At 46.3% G+C, this 15,960-nt stretch overlaps 1 protein-coding gene across 2 annotated transcripts in view; it reads right to left on the bottom strand.

The window, feature by feature from the left end:
- Nucleotides 1-1,432: 1,432 nt before the first annotated feature.
- LOC8039546 (UPF0764 protein C16orf89 homolog) overlaps nucleotides 1,433-15,960 on the bottom strand; it is an 81,342-nt gene continuing 66,814 nt past the window's right edge. For both annotated transcript variants that reach the window (XM_040209009.3, XM_040500495.2), the window contains 4 exons: nucleotides 10,974-11,233; nucleotides 9,460-9,619; nucleotides 2,275-2,436; nucleotides 1,433-1,543 (listed from right to left, as the gene is read on the bottom strand). In XM_040209009.3, coding sequence (XP_040064943.1) covers nucleotides 1,452-1,543; nucleotides 2,275-2,436; nucleotides 9,460-9,619; nucleotides 10,974-11,233 — 674 coding nt within the window. In that variant the 3' untranslated portion in view covers nucleotides 1,433-1,451. The remainder of the gene's footprint in view (nucleotides 1,544-2,274; nucleotides 2,437-9,459; nucleotides 9,620-10,973; nucleotides 11,234-15,960) is intronic.

Below are 15,960 nucleotides of genomic sequence, written 5' to 3'. Positions count from 1 at the left end.
CTTGTAGCGATAATTCTACGCATGTAATGCGTAACTAATTCAGTAACGCCGAGATTCTTCCAGGTGACGAAGACGAGATAAGCACACATCAACAAAATGTGGTTGGCTCGCTCGTATCAAGGTCAAGGCACCCAGCTTTCCTAACTAGCCACGAAAGAAATTATGCAGCAACAAAGGAACGCGTTCTTTGCGAGACTGTAACAAGTAACCAGTAACGACCTTTATTTTAAAATAATTTATACTTATACCAAGCGTGAGAAACTACTTATAGCTATCCGTCGAAGTTGTGTCTTGTTCATATGAACTCCTACACCCCAATATCGCTTATAATTCTTTCAAATTAAGGGCCCCAAAACCACATATCTTTCCAGTTTGTCCCCAAAAGTCTTTACCATGAAGTGTCCATACTAACCGTGTTCATATTAACATGGCTGTACATGCTATTTATCTCGTCAATGTTAATTGGGAAGTATATATACTTATTTATGCTACTTGCAGCTAAAACTAATCGGTTCACCCCTCAGTTGGCAAAACAGTGCAATACAATACGATATTGCTCATTGCTGTTTGAAGCTAGAAGGGGGGTGCTAAGAACGGAAATAGACACTCTAGGCGACGTGTGCAACCGCGAAAGGGAAACTATAGAACCTGTAATTTGAAGGTGCACGGGACTTCGTCCCACCCTCTTGGAGGGGATGACTACGGATTTGGAGGGAGCACTAGGATTTGCAGACATGGATGGACGAATGGATAGGGAAATAACCGCGGTAACTAAGAGGAGAGTGGAAGATTGGTGGAAAAGGAGAGGGCTAAAAATACAGATAAAAATAAGCATTGGGAACACTTAAAAAAAAGGGGGGGGGGGAGGTTGTGTTAAAACAAAATTTATACAAATTTAAAAAAAAGAAGGGATGACGAAATGTTAGGCTAGGTGGCGCAAGCTGCCGCCCGTTACAAAGGGTATAGCCGTTACAATCCATCCATATAATATATTAAGATTTTATTCGAAATTTCCGAGTTAATTACCACAGAAGCCAAGAAGGGCTATGCGGGAATTAATGTAGCGGGTAAATTGTCACGGGGTCATCAACATGGCAAAAACTTTTTCGCTGCACAAGTATCCGCGACGCAGATGCCAGTGGCACGTGCAACATTTATTGTGCAGTTACCATGTAGGGGAGAGAGAGAGAATATTGCTGCGAGCATCCCGGGCATCTGGAATCTATGGGTAAGAGTGAACGGGAGTTGTTATGGCTATTATTATTATTATTGTCTTCTCTCTCATCCTGCTCAGGAATGCTTTGAACTTGCGCGCCACGTGTCCCGCAAGTGTAAAAATCTCCCCGAAAAGTTTACGACGCAAACGAGCGTGGCGCGGTTAAAGAAAATATGAAAAAAAAAAAAAAAATTATAATAAGGAAAGAAAGGAATGTCGGAACGCCGAGTGTGCTTTATTTGGGTTCTTGAGTGGCCAGCAGACGCGCCTTGAGGAAGACGGCGAGAGCTCCTGCGCCCACACTGGTCATGTGCAAGTCGCATCCGTCTGCAACAGAAATATGGTATCAGAAGGCAAGCAACCGTCTCTTTTTTCGGGTGCATCTATCTCGTGGGCTTCTTATGATATAAAAGAAAAATATCCCGGCTCCTTGTCGTGTTGTGCAAATGAACAGCCGAGACGCTACACACCCCTGAACACAGTTACTCCGCCGTGTTTAAATATAGCGGACTTACGTACCGCTAAGTTTACCGAACAGTGTTCACCTGACTCTTTAATGTCACATGGCACGATGACGTCACGTCGTACCGTGACGTCACGTAGCACCGTGACACGTGACACTCAATCCCCGCTAAATTTAGCGAAGAAAATTTTCCGCTAAAATTACCGAAATAATTTTCCGCTATAAATATAGCGCGATAATTGCGACGTCATGCAACTCCGCTCGTCACAAGTCACGACACTGCGATTCTCCGTTAAATTTAGCTGCCAATTTGTTACGTCATGTCGTATCACACATGTCGTAACAATTACATGAGACTCTGATTCCCCGTTACATGTAGCGGAGACCTTTTCCCGCCAAATCTGGCGGGCAGCGACGTCCGTACACGAACTAAACACACATTGGATTCGTTGTGAAACCTGGCCTGGCACAACGGCCACCGCCGGAAAATAAAAAGCGCGGCCGCCACTCTACAGCGCCACTGTACAGCGCCAAAGTTCACCTAGCGGTCCCAGACCGTGTGACGTAAACTAGAGTAGCTGAAGCCTCCAGGCACCTCGAGTGGTTCTTGCTTCCCTCTTGTTTCGGGACGACGCCGTAGTCTTGTGCGCTGCTGGCCGAAAGGTGAAGCAGCCGTCCGATCTCTGCCAAGAGAGCGCGTTTCCGATCCACGAGTCCCTGTCGAAACCGGGGTAGCCCAGGGAACCGCACACTGCAACTGCGTATTGGTGCGTACCGTTAAATACAGCTTTTTATATTCAAGTTTCAAAATACGCATTAGATTCAGAACTTGAATTGCCAGGTATACTCTGGAGAGCAGACAGAGTAGCATGCCGGCGTCTCCAAGCCTGTTACTTCGGCAACAACAGCGAAAAAAAAAAAAAAAAAGACATCACAATAGGAAGCTTTACATAAGATATGATTCATGATCAGTTCAAATACAAAGCTATATTAGCTAAGTTATACATTACTACAATAAACAAAAAAAAAAGAAATACGAGAAAACGACGAAAGGGAAATTTAATGTGAAGGTGATTTCTTTTTAAATCGCGCAGGAAATAGATGGTCATGTCTCAAAAACGCTTGAAAAAAATTATACATGCTGGGGAAATTCTTCCCTACGACGAAACTAAAAACCGTTTCTGCGTCATATATATATATATATTTTTTTTTAAGTTTTAACGGCTAAAGCGAATTTCGGTATTTGTACGACCGTCGCAGGTCACGTATTTCGGAGCTTCGCAAGGCTCGAATACCTTTCGCACAACAAATAAACTTTTTAATGTTCTGAACTACATTAAAAGCGAAAGATGTTAATAAAACTTGGTTGTTTTTATTTTATTTATTTTTGGAAAAACTTCAGAACCAGACATCTTTGACGATAATTTACCAGGTTTAAATGAAGATAGCATTTGTAATATGTAATTGTATGACATAAATTATTTATCAAATGAAAGCCTGAACAAGTACCTATTCAAGAAAGTACAATATCGTTATAGACAAAAATGATATCTTAGCGAAAAACGCTCTTGAACATAAGAAGAAACTAAGTTCATATTTCAACGTCAATATTCTTGAAAGATTTTTTTTTTTTTTTTTAAGGGGTTGTCTTCTTTTGACATGGAAAGCTCTTTGAATGGTCTAAAACAAGGGTCGGCAACCTTTTGCTGCACCAGAGCAAATCCCCTCAAAGTGGAGACGAAGCGGGCCGGAGGCAAAAAATGGAGACGCGAGGGGGGTCGGATCGATGTAAATAAATAAAAAAAAGTGTCACATACTCGGAGGGAAATGCAAAGATGTTTTCTTGAATAAGGCACACGTAAGCTAATTGATTACTCCAGCCTCCTCAGTGAGAGTTTTGTTGTTCATTATTGCTTGCCAAGTTGCGAACGTTCACCTTGAAACTTTAAACTGCGAGTCCTGAAACATTTTGGAGGTGCTCATCTGTCATTCGCTAGATCCACGTTTGACTTCAGGGTCTTTCTTTTGAAAAACGTATGTGCGCAGATGCATACATGGTGTAGCGAACATTTCGATCATGGGCGTTGCAGGATTTCGTAGATTTGAAAACAAATTCAGGGAGGCCAGCGGAAAGCTTGACAAAATCGTTCCGTGCAAATGCATTCTTCAGCTTATTGTTTGTTTGGGGACCAGCTGATCAGCGAATTTTCTCTGGAAAGTCTTTCGGGTTAAAACGTCCGAATATACTGGACTTGCAAACAAACATAACGCTTGTCCCAGACCGTGTGTTAGGGTTGGGAAGAGGAGGGGGGGGAGCATTTTTGGTGGCGTGCCGGAGGACGTATAATATTCCCTCGCGGGCCGAAACCGGCCTGCGGGCCGTAGGTGTCCGACGCGTTGTCCAAGACATCCAATAAAAATTAGATGAAATCATGGGCGTAACAAACGCTTGCTCCCCAGTTCTCAGAGTGTGTGTGTGTGTGTGTGTGGGGGGGGGGGGGGAGGGGGGGGGGCAAGGCATGTGTTCCCCCCCCCCCCTCCGCCCCCTGAAACAGCCACCACTGGGCAGGGCAAACACTGGCCGGCGGCGCCCAAAGGATACCAAAGGCACCGGCCCCCGGCCCTGCGAAGGGGGGGGGGGGGGGGGTGGTGCTGGTTTGCCCCCTTCCCCGCCCCCTTCCCACCCCCCTCCCACACACACGCACACTCAAAAACAAGTTGGTAAGCCACTGGATGAAGTATATGGTATGAACTTATAAATCCGTACATTCAAAAAGACGATATATTTGAAGTTACATTTTAAGATGCAAAGCTGGGTTGTAGCCATCTGTTTCTGCCCGATTGTTAATTATTCGTTGGTGGTTACTAATAGAGTTGGTTGACTCCACTATAACGCATAATTAAGCATGTTATATATATATATAAAAAAATTCTCATACACACGTCAAGCTTGCTTGCTTTAAAAAATCGCTAGTAAAAATATATTTCCCTAAAATGAGTGTTTGAGGCCTAAAATGAGTCCGAAAGTCTTATCCGGGATTCTGTGGCACTAGAGTCAACAAAAATATTATTGTTGAAGCACCGAGAGGTCTAGGGCGAAATTTCGCCCTTTTCCAACTGCCACTTCGCCACGTACACTAGGCCTCATAAAAAGCTCATCTTTAAAAAGTAAAAAAAAAAGAAAAAAATCGCGTATACCGTGGGGAAGTACCTGTTTCCCGAACCTAACGCCGTTATGAGATGCTTCGTTTTGGTGACTTTTTGTGCTATTACGGGACCTACTGGCTCAACTACGTTCAACTACCCCCGATCACCACCTCGAATGGGAAGACATTGAGGCTGCTGCAGTGGCGAATTTACCTTTGAGTAGGCGGCAGTAGTTCAATATTGGGGTAACCGAGTTGCGACGTTCAGTTTGAAGAGCACTGTACATGCAATTACATAAAATATCTAATAATGCAAGTTCACATGAACGTTTCTTGTGACCACAAGGCGACGTTAACATGGTTTAAAGGTTCATTCCTGAGGCTTAGCAAATCGTTTGAATGTAAATTTGAGGGACCAGATTCACGTAGCCAGGATTTTGTTTCGGAGGGGGGGGGGGGGGGGGGGGCGCCCATAACAAAGTGCTGTATGAGGGGGAGGGGAGAGAGGAGGTCTCAGAAAAATGGAAGATTTCGGGGGGGGAGGGGCCCGGGCCCAATGACCCCCCCCCCCCCCCCCCCCCCCCTCCTGGCAAAGTGCTTGAGGGACCTGCCCTATTTCGAGTTTTCGTCCACAAGTCGCGTATACCCAATGTGACCAGAACCTTGTTCTCTTTATTTTTTTTTTTTTCGTCGCAGCAATAGGCCAGATGTGGTGCGTCACTTTTTGGTTCCAGGCTTCAGGGGCGACTATCTGAACGAAGTCATCAGCACGGCCAGTTGTTCTAAGTTCTGTAGATCTGCGGTTGGTGCCAGGAGGCTTGATGCTTGAGCCCATGGTCTCCACGCGCCACGACACGTACGCTGGCACTTTCCATATGCCGTCACAGCACGATGGCTCACTACCTCGACGCCATGAAAAAGGGAACGCAATGCTGTAAGCTTTGTCAAGAACATTCGGTCATGCCACTTATGGACGAAAGCTGAAAGCAAGCCCAGGTTTCTCAACGCCACACATAGCTAAGCTTTGAGAGTAATGTAGTAACCCGCGATTGTATTTAGCTCCCCACTGTCCATACAGGGTTTCTCTTTCTAAAAACGAAGATAAAAGAAAAGAAAAGAATATCAGTAAGTTTGAAGACCTTCTCAGAGGGCTTAGTGCGCGCGGTGAAGCGAGAGCTGGGAAAACCTCAAATTTCGTGCATGGGCTGTCGGCACATGGGAAATATTTTGTTTCACCCAATTACTTCATCACTGCGCATAAAAATTCAGCATGACAGTATCTAATAAGCTTTTACTTCTCATGAGAGAGTTTCAAAAATCTTTTTAATTGTAATTTCAGATATTTTTAGTTAATAAATTGAACATGCGCAGAAAAACCCTCATACACTATGTATACACGAACTCATCTCTGTTACGTCACGGCGCGGTGGTGGCGCGTCGGTCGCATTTCCGGTCTGGGGCTGTGGGCAGAAGTCCCCATGCCAGACGTGTATTCCTGCGTTGTTTTGAAAGGAACGAGACAAAAACCTGCCTTCTCGTCAAAACGCCGCGACTGGGGCCGTACCAGAAGTGTCGAGAAAGGTTTCAAGGTCAGTTTTTACGTGCTCGGTTCGTCCGAGAATATGGATATGTGCCGTGAAAAGGGAAAAGCAGACGCCGCCGGACAACGATTGCTTGGGTGGGAAGCACTTTGGGTTGAATTCACGGATAGCTGTGATCATCAGATTTATTTGTTTTGTTCCAACATGAACGCCAAAAAACCGTCAAGTTGTGCGGACCACCTGCGGACTACGTTCAGTGCGTCTTCAAGTTCAAACGGCCACCTGATCGTTCGAACTGTCGTCTGCTCTTTCAGACGTGTCTGCTTGTCGTCTGCTCTCTCAGACGACGCCGGCCCGTAGACAGAATCTTGGCCCGGTACTTGCGACAAGAAGTAATGCACGCCTCAAAAGACCTAAATTTGAAGGTTGGTGAGCAGGGTCGATGTAAACAGTAGATACAAGGAGATGTTGATCATTGTTACCAGTGAAGATCACCGACTTGCTAGGCCTGATTCGCATAGTCCGATTCTGCTTTAGATTTTCAGTATCGACGTCGACCATCTCAGCTTCGGTTCACGCTTTTGCAGCCCGAGCGACGTTGCGACTGAAAATTCCGAGCGAAATCTCATCATGCGAATCAGGCTTTAGCGTACATTCTGCGGCGTCCACGCGGAATGAATCGCCGCATGTCACATTATTGACGCGAAGTTTTGCGGTGTAACGAGCCTTGTTAATTTCGCTGACGCCGCTCAAGATAGTCAGACATCGCCAGGAAGACGTAGAACCAACAATTCGAACGCGAAAAAGGGCAGGGGGACTCACACAGACGCCGATAACATCGCATTTCAATGGTTTGTTTATGGGCGACGGCGAGCGCCTTGCCCACACCCCCATCGCGCATGCGCGGCGCCGGTGGCGTCCGCTAGAGGCGTTCCGGGCGCTCCGGTTTGTTTGTAAACATGAGTTGGTGTATAGCATCGCATCTGCGCATCAGCCTTACAATATTATCTAATTTTTTTTTGTAAAATCGAAGCCAACAAATACTCTGACAACGTGCCAAGAACTAATTAATTAAGAGGCATGCAATAACGACGACCAAGCTTAGCATCTTAAAATAGAACTTGAAATATTTCGTTTTTTGAAATGTGCGGATTTATATGTCCAAACCATTTATTACGTCTGATTTTAGTGGAACTTTTAAACCATGCCAAGGGCTTCGCATCAAAACAAAAAACAAATTTTAAATTGCCACTTTTAAGAAAATTTGTTAAAATTCACACTTTTAAAGGTTTTTTTTTTGTATTCAAAGGCGTTTTTTACAAAGATAACTTTATGTGATTATAACGATATCGGACTTGTTGAATAGGTATCTGTTGAAGTGTTATTTTTACATATAGTTTAGGTCATAAAATTTGATGTTACAAAAGTTATCATCATTAAAACCTGGTAAATAATCACCCAAGGGGCCTGGTTTTTAATGTTAAGAAAAATAAATAAATGCAACAATTTTTTTATATCCTCTTGCGCTTCCATAGTTGTTTAAAAAGCCACGTTAAAAGCCTCTTTGTTGCGCGGAAGGTATTTGACCCCGAAGAAGCCCCCCATACGTGACGTTGTGATGATCGTCCAAATTCCAAAATCTCTGTTTAATCTTTTAAAAATAAAAAAATAAAAATGTGACGCAATGTGGTTTTTAGTTTCGTCCTAGTGAAAAACTTCCCATCATATTATATTTTTTTTCAAAAGTTCTTGAGACATCACCCCTATTTTCTGCACGATTTGGAAGCCATACATTAGAAATCGATGGGATGCCGTAACGAAACAAAAATATATTAAAGGGGCCCTGCAATGACTTTTTGACTGGTTTTTAATTTGCACTGAACCTGACCGTACTGAACGTAGTAACTTAATCCAACTTTTCTTTTCTCAAATTTCGCTTTATTTTAAAAGTTATAGGCAAATTAGAATTACAAAAACAAGCAAAAAATAACCTCCCTGATGACGTCGTAGGTCCTGTTTTGAGCGGCCTTGAACTAGAGGAGGAGCAGTGAGCTCATCGAGCGCACACGGCTGCCGCACTCCGTGTCGACGGCTCGAGAGGGCGCCACTAAAGCACGTGTTGGATAGGCTGTATGAAGCGGGCGGCCAGGGCAGCTCGTATTGCATTTGCAGCGCGACTAAACACTAATTCGGCATAACATTTCATTGGCCACAAACGACAGCAAACAGGGGGTAAAGATCAGTTCAGAACGGGAGCCACTTCGCGCTGACGCACCGCCAAATGGCCAAATCGCCAGCAGGGCCCGCGCCGAAAGCCTTCGGAACGCTCGGAACCGGTCGGATTCTTGAGCCGGTATACGACCACAGCGCCGCCGCGTACATCCGGGACCTTTCTACGCTCCTCGTTTGTCGTAGCCTCATCCCACTAGCCTTTTCTAGTATGCGCCGTTTTTTTCCGCCGCTTGGTGGCGGGTATGTCGACGGGTCATTTATCGTTTCCGTACTTTCTAAACTGCATTTGTTTCTTTTCTGATCTAAAATAGTGAACAAAAACTACTTTCATACATAATTGAAACGGTTCGCGACACTTATATTTTGTATCTCGACTAAAAAAAGATCTTAGCGGCTTTGACCAGTGGCAAGCCCAGGACCAAAGACGTCACATTTTGCGCGCTTTCGGTACCGCGGGTCGCCCTCGTCGGTGGAGTAGGTTTCCGCGTCGTCCGGTTAAAATATGACGCGCTGATATTTAGTTACTCTCTCCGTGCCCGCTGGCTTCCCCCAACCCCAAGAGACGTGGAAACCGCAAAAAAGGTAGACGCTTAAATATGATTGCAGGGCCCCTTTAATATGTACGCTACCAAGCTACAAGCCATATCTCGGGACTACGAGCATTTATTACGCATATTTAGCCTAGGAATTGCAAAACGGAAAAACATGGGTTCGATAAATATTCATTATATACCGTTCAAAAATACTTTCGGTTTAGTCCAGCATTACGCGTTTGGCATGTCGTGCCACCAACGAACCATATATGCCCTCGCAGGACGAAGACAACCTCGTGTGTTCAGTTCTACTGGCAACGTATCGAACCTTGCTCGAGGAACAGGTCCCGAAGGCGGGCAGGGAATCCCGCCTCAGCCACCGTTTCCGCTTCCTGGACCACTCGGCGGCAAAGCGACTCCAGCAGGATCCGAGGTCCGGGTTGCCGGAACTGGCCGGCCAGGGACTCCATCTTGACGCTGCAGTTCAGCTGCCATTGCCAGCAAAGCAATCGGACAATCTTTCCTGGCATTCTCATCTGACAAGAGACAGTCTTTAGGTACTGTCAGAGGCGTCTTTCTTTCGTGGAGGTCTTTGGAACTACGCCGCGCAGGCAGCCAATGGGGGCCTCGTTCCTTGAAGCTATATATGACGCGCGCCAGCCAAGGGAGCCTATACACCAGAGTGCTGCTACGGACGACAGACTTGGCTCCAATGGGACAGTGCCGTTCGGCGCGGCTTTAAGATCTGATAACGCCAGTTCGCTCCATGAAACAGCTAATGCTTTCGCATTAAACAGTTAATGCTTTCTAATTAAAAAAAATGAAAGCCGTTTACAACTCCCTGTAACGCCGAATTAGAGCGCAGCTCTTGAGGAGGAGGAAAGAAGGGTACTGGGGGGGTGGGTCAAGTGACCTTAGGGGGCGGGGGGGGGGGGGTCACGTGGCCTTGTGGGAATAACGTGACCTTGGGGTGTCACATGACGTCGGGGGGTCACGTGACCTGGGGGTCCCGTGACGATGCCGATGACGTCACTGATGACGTCATCAGTGACGATCACGATGCTGATACCGATGACGTCATCAGTGACGTCACTGATGGCGTCATCAGTGATGATGATGATGATGATGCGGATTCCGGTGACGTCATCAGTGACGTCACGGATGACGTCATCAGTGATGATGACGATGCGGATGCCGGTGACGTCATCAGTGACGTTGCTGATGACGTCATCAGTGATGATGCTGATGACAATCCGGATGCCGGTGACGTCATCAGTGGCGATGACGTCAACGGGGGGTCACGTGACCTCGGGGGGGGGGGGGTTATCCCCAGGTCACGTGACCCCTGAAGGGGTCACGTGACCTGGGTAATTATCGTGACCTGCGTGAGGGTAACCCTAGTACCCCTTGTGAGGGCAACTCTCGTGACCCTCATGAGGGTAACTGTCATAACCCTCGTGACCCTCGTGAGGGTAACTCTCGTGACCCTCCTGAGGGTAACTCTCATAACCCTCGTGACCCTCGTGAGGGTAACTCTCATAACCCTCGTAGCCCTCGTGAGGGTAACCCTCGTGAGATTAACCCTCGTAACCCTCACGAGGGTTACGAGGGTTACTCGCGGTGACGGCGACGCCAACGGCGACGCCGACGCCGCTCAAGCCGGGAAAGGGCGCCTAAGAGCTGCGGTCTAAAAGAAACCTAGCACGCGAAAGAGCTCGACAACGATCCGTCGAAACCTGGTCATCATGCATGCGTTCTGAAGTGCGCCATATACGACACGAAGTGCACGAGCACGTAGCACTGGTGGCCGCGGTTCCGCACACTTTGTGTACCTGTCCTCACCGCCATGCCTATGGTGACGAAGAGGACCTGGTGCGTGAGACCGTAGCCCCGCTGTCCCCCGCCGGTCATGGTCCTCCAGCAGGGGCCGCTCACGTCTCGGCATCCCTCTCCGGAGAACAGCTGGCCCAGACACCGATCCGAAACGCTCTCGTTTAGTCCCTGGCTGTCCAGGGTGCCGTTCGCGGGAGATGGGGCTTCGGCTCCCGGCGGGCCCGGGTTCACGGCTCTCCACAGGCCCTCGCGCAGAATTCCCGCTGCCACTGCGCTCGTCGTGCGATGTTGCGGACAGCACACATAAAAGAGAAACTTCGTTTTAACCAAAATGTGCCCCGTGGACAATACGAGCGCATTGGCTGCGAACTCTAATCCGAAAAGTACAGTAGCTTTTTTTAAAAATTATTATTAGAGGGTGCGCAAGAAACTGCACATCACGTGTGTCACTGAGACGCGTGTAATTGCGTTTTATTATTATTATTTATTTATTTTTTATAACTTAAGCGCTGTTTTGAAGCGGCCGTGTTCAAGCCGACGATACGACGGCTGACAACGCAGCGCGCGCGCGTGCGCTTCCGAGGATTCCGGGAGACGCACGACTGCGCTTGCGCAGTTCTGCCGGCGCTGCGCGATGAACTGCGCCCAGCGCCGCCTGTTACGCGTTACGAGTAACGACGTTACTTGTTACGCGTTACTTTGTAACGTACTCGTTGCTGTTGCAAAACAGTAACGGATGACGTACGTTATACGTTACTTATTTGTTTTAGTAAAGGCGCGTTCACACGCAGTTAAGGTGCAACCCCACCCTTGGTTAGTGTGATTCTGAACCAATAGATGGCGGTGGGATCGCCTTCCAGGCCTGAACATCAATGCGAGAAATCGTGCGTGGTGGCGCTTCGATACAGCGGGGTATATTTCTATGTCCTGAATTTGACATCCCTATACCCTGGCTTGTTCTTCTCTCCACGAGCTTTCTTTGGAACGCGCACGGCTTCGCCAGTTCTCGTGCAAGGGGTCGAGTTCTCTACGCTCCGAGCTCACGTCTCCAGCAAATGTGGGCAGAACAAAACGCGAAAATCGTCCTGAGCCAAATGGCGAGACACATGCATAACAAAACCACCGACGCGTTGAAAAATATAAAATTGCCCGTGCGCCGCTATTGGATGTTTCAGAGGCCAATTACACATATTTCAATGTTGATTAGATTTATATTGTCACATATGAAGGTGACGAGAGGACGAACAGTGAACTGAAAAATAAAGGTTTTATCGGCGAACTTGTGCCAAACAAAAAAAGTAAAGAAAGAGCGTCGAGGCCGGCAGCAGAAACCAGACGGCGATTCGGCAGCGTAACAGAGAGCGAGAACGAGACTGACTCGACAATGTCGCGGGCACCTGCTTATCTACAGTGGGTCACTATCTCGAAAGTTCGGCAAAGAAAGTTCGAGCGTCACGTGCTCGGGGCGAGGATGAACTGGCACTTTCGAGAACAAGAAAGCAGGGCGAAAGTTAAGTCTGGTCCAAGAATGAACGCGAATCTTCTAGAAGTCCGTGACCGAGTATTGCTTTCTCGGCTCTGCGGGCGGCAACAAGACGGGCCGGCCCTTTTGTCGTGCATGTGTTTGGCTCTTCGTGGATTTCCAGGAAAACGTGATAGACGTGATAGACATGGGTTTTCAAAATTCTAGCTTGAGGAATCAACTACCTAAAATATCAAAACAAATTAACTATTTTTTGGGCGCTCAGGTGTCTCATTTAGGTAGCTGGGTGTTTAGTTTGACCAAAACCACGAGGCTGGAAAACACAAAAAATGACACTCAGGTTTAGATGTTGAGTTTGGTAAACCCAAAGCAGGACTGGTGCGGGAGTCATAATAATAAAAAAAAAATGCCGAGGTTAAAATTTCACTTACAGCAATAAATTATAATAATTAATTCTAATACGAATCCAGTGATAAATGCATGACTGGCCAGGCAAAGATTCTGGGTCTGTGGATAGCTTTTGCACATTGTTTAAGCAATGTACAGTCTGTCACAAAAAAATTACAGGATTTTTTTTTTTTTTTTTTTTTTTTTTTTTTTTTTTTACCGCAATGCTAAACTAGGCATCGCCGAACGCTCATTGTCCGCCCAACGGTAGCGCTAGAGGTCACAACCAGATGTCAAAGTTTTAGCCCGATCCGATACCTTATTCAAAAGTTATAAGTGATTTTCTGAAAAGTTCAATGGGAAAATAACGGCCGACGTAGTTTTCCAATACATGGGGCTCTATGGGCACCAAAAACCGAAAACGGGCAAAAACGAGCTCTATTTTCCCATAGAAATTTTCAGAAAATCACTTATAACTTTTAAATAAGGTGTCCTTTCGGGATAAAACTTTGGTGACCTGGTGCTACCTTTGGGCAGAGAATGAGCGTTAGGCAATGCATAGCTAATTTTTGCGGTAAAAAAAAAAAACTGTAATTGTTTTGTGACATCCTGTACCAGTCTTAATTTGGTGATTTATGCGCGGAAGTAGTGGTGTGCATAAATAAAAAAAGATGCAAACGGGTAGGGTTTGACGTTGCATAAAATGCAGTGTAAGCACGCACATGGTACGCTGATTAAGATTGAAACAGCGCAACATTTTACACTAGCGTTGAGCGTATCGAAAGTTAAGCGTGCATCAAAAGCTAAAGTTTGCGCGCATATACTGCTCAGGCAGTAATGTTTGAATGTTTACAGTACTTTATTACCCTAAGATTTGGTGCAAGTTCTCTCCTGTTTGCTTACAACAGAAAGAAGGAAACATTCTAACTCTGTGTTGATAGAAAAACTCCACTCGCTGACAGCTACCAATCATCTCGGCGCCGATTATGAGTATTCACTGTATGCTAATGGTCGTGTGCTTAGAACGAGTTTTTCCGACGTGATTTCATACAATCGCAATTGTCTTTGACAAACAACAATGTTTACTCAGGCCAGCGGTCACAAGTGAAGCTTATAAAATATTTTGTATTGATTGTGGCACCCGTGTCAAGTTGCATAGGTTTTCTTTTACAATCCGCAAAATAGCATGCTCTTGGGTTACCTTGGTATCTATATAATGCATGCAGCGTACAAAAAAAAAACACGAAATGAATCGCAGTGGGAAACGAAAACAATAATGATAAACAAGCGTCCGTGTAATCACGCGAAAACGGAGGGCCTTGCACATATGCAGAAGGTAGCTTTGTTTCACTAAATACATTACCAGTAGAGTATTTGATTCTATCGTGTGAGCGAAGCGGAACATAAAAGTGCGAGCATACTGCCCTGAACTACACTTCCAGTGAACAAGCGCACCATCAAATGCATCGAGCTTGCTTTTATAGCTTTTTTGGTGCGCTCAAACCTTTGAAAACACAATTATTATCAATTCTATTATTTCAATTATTTTTATTAAGTGCGCCTATGTGTATGTTTTTGTTGCTGTTGTTGTTGCTGTTTTGTCTTTTGCGTTCATGTGCCATTTTCTTAGTTATATAATATTTGCCAGACGTCCGACAACTATAGTCTGTTTCATAAGTAAGAACCGCATAATCAAAGATGTAGAAACAAAAAAAATAAAAAATAACGCGAACACGCGAACACATTTTAAAGTGCAATGTAACGGAGCATTCAGAATTAGTCGTTAGTTTTTTAAAGAGCAGGAGTTTTGTAAGGCGGCATTGTTACCCGTTGAAGATTATAAAAAGTGCTGTACAACTGTTAGCTCGGTGTCTTTAACGTACATTACGCAGTATATGTGGTACACGATCGCACGACGGTAGGATGCAGATAGGCGACTGAACCAAGGGTCCCTGCTAAAGCCCCTTGCTAAAAGCGTTTTTTACAAGTACCGCCAACCATTGTTGTGGAAACGCGCAAGACACGTGCCACGAGTGGGTGCTCCACCGCCATTCTTTTTCAAGGGCCAGTCATTTTAGTGCTGCGCCGCCATTTGCCTCCAAGGGCCGCTCGAGAGACGGGCCTCGTGCACTGGCACGTTTGAGGTTACATGAAAGACCAGCGCAAACGGCATCGAGGGTATTTACCGCCGAATTCAGAAATCTCACTCAAACTACACTCAAACTGAAGGGCCCCTCCACTTCCTCGAGGAAGGCGTGAGGGCCGGCGCTGGCCAATCGCGAGGACGGATCCGCCGTCGCGATTGGCCAGCGCCGGCCCTTGAGCCTTCCTCGAGGAAGTGCAGGGGCCCTTCAGTTTGAGTGAGGTTTCTGAATTCGGCGGTTAGTCCCTACAGGTTCTGCAGCGTGAGCTCCGTGCTCTGAAGGGAGCTCGCGCTCGAGCATTTTTTCATATGCTCTGGTTTGCGGTGCCACAATACACTCGGCCAACGATCCCCCACCGCACTTGGTTTAGCTAAAACCCCTTCATGTTTCAAAAGTAGCGCAAGCTTCGTCGATGCACGAGGCACGTGCAACGTGCAGCTCTTGGGAAGATCACGACGGCACAACGCAGCACTGAGCTAGATTTCAGACGCCATGAATTTCCCAGAAGTGGCGCGCGGCACGTGCCTCGGGCATTTCCACAACAATGAATGGCACCACTTTTCCCAGGATGGAGGGGCTTTAGGTTTAGCCTGTGAGGTAAACCAAATGAGCTACGCTTAGAGTATCGGCACTTGTCCTCCCGATATTGTTTTGGGCGCCGCCATCTTGTTGGTTAGTAACAAATCAAACGCAACTGCTGATCGTCATGATTCAAAAGTGCGACTTCCTCAGCATTCGGTGTCAGGTAGCTCACGTAATATTGCTTTGCTTTTTCTCGGACTGTTTAAACATTTTGGAGGACGGAAAAGCGTTTCCTGTGATTTAAGATAAAGTTTCAGATAACTGACAACCATCATTTTAAGCACCAAGATGTGTATGAAGCGTATAGCTTATTTAGTGGGTTTAGCAGAAAGAGAACGAACAGCTTAACCTTGCGCTCTTGGCGATGCTTCAGTGGCTTCATCATCCCTTAGCGTTTGCT

This window comes from Ixodes scapularis, unplaced genomic scaffold, assembly GCF_016920785.2.
Source record: "Ixodes scapularis isolate PalLabHiFi unplaced genomic scaffold, ASM1692078v2 PGA_scaffold11__112_contigs__length_91849675, whole genome shotgun sequence".
Taxonomy (NCBI): domain Eukaryota; kingdom Metazoa; phylum Arthropoda; class Arachnida; order Ixodida; family Ixodidae; genus Ixodes; species Ixodes scapularis.
Note: the sequence above shows the minus strand (reverse complement) of the source record. Positions and strands in the feature narration are given on the sequence as shown.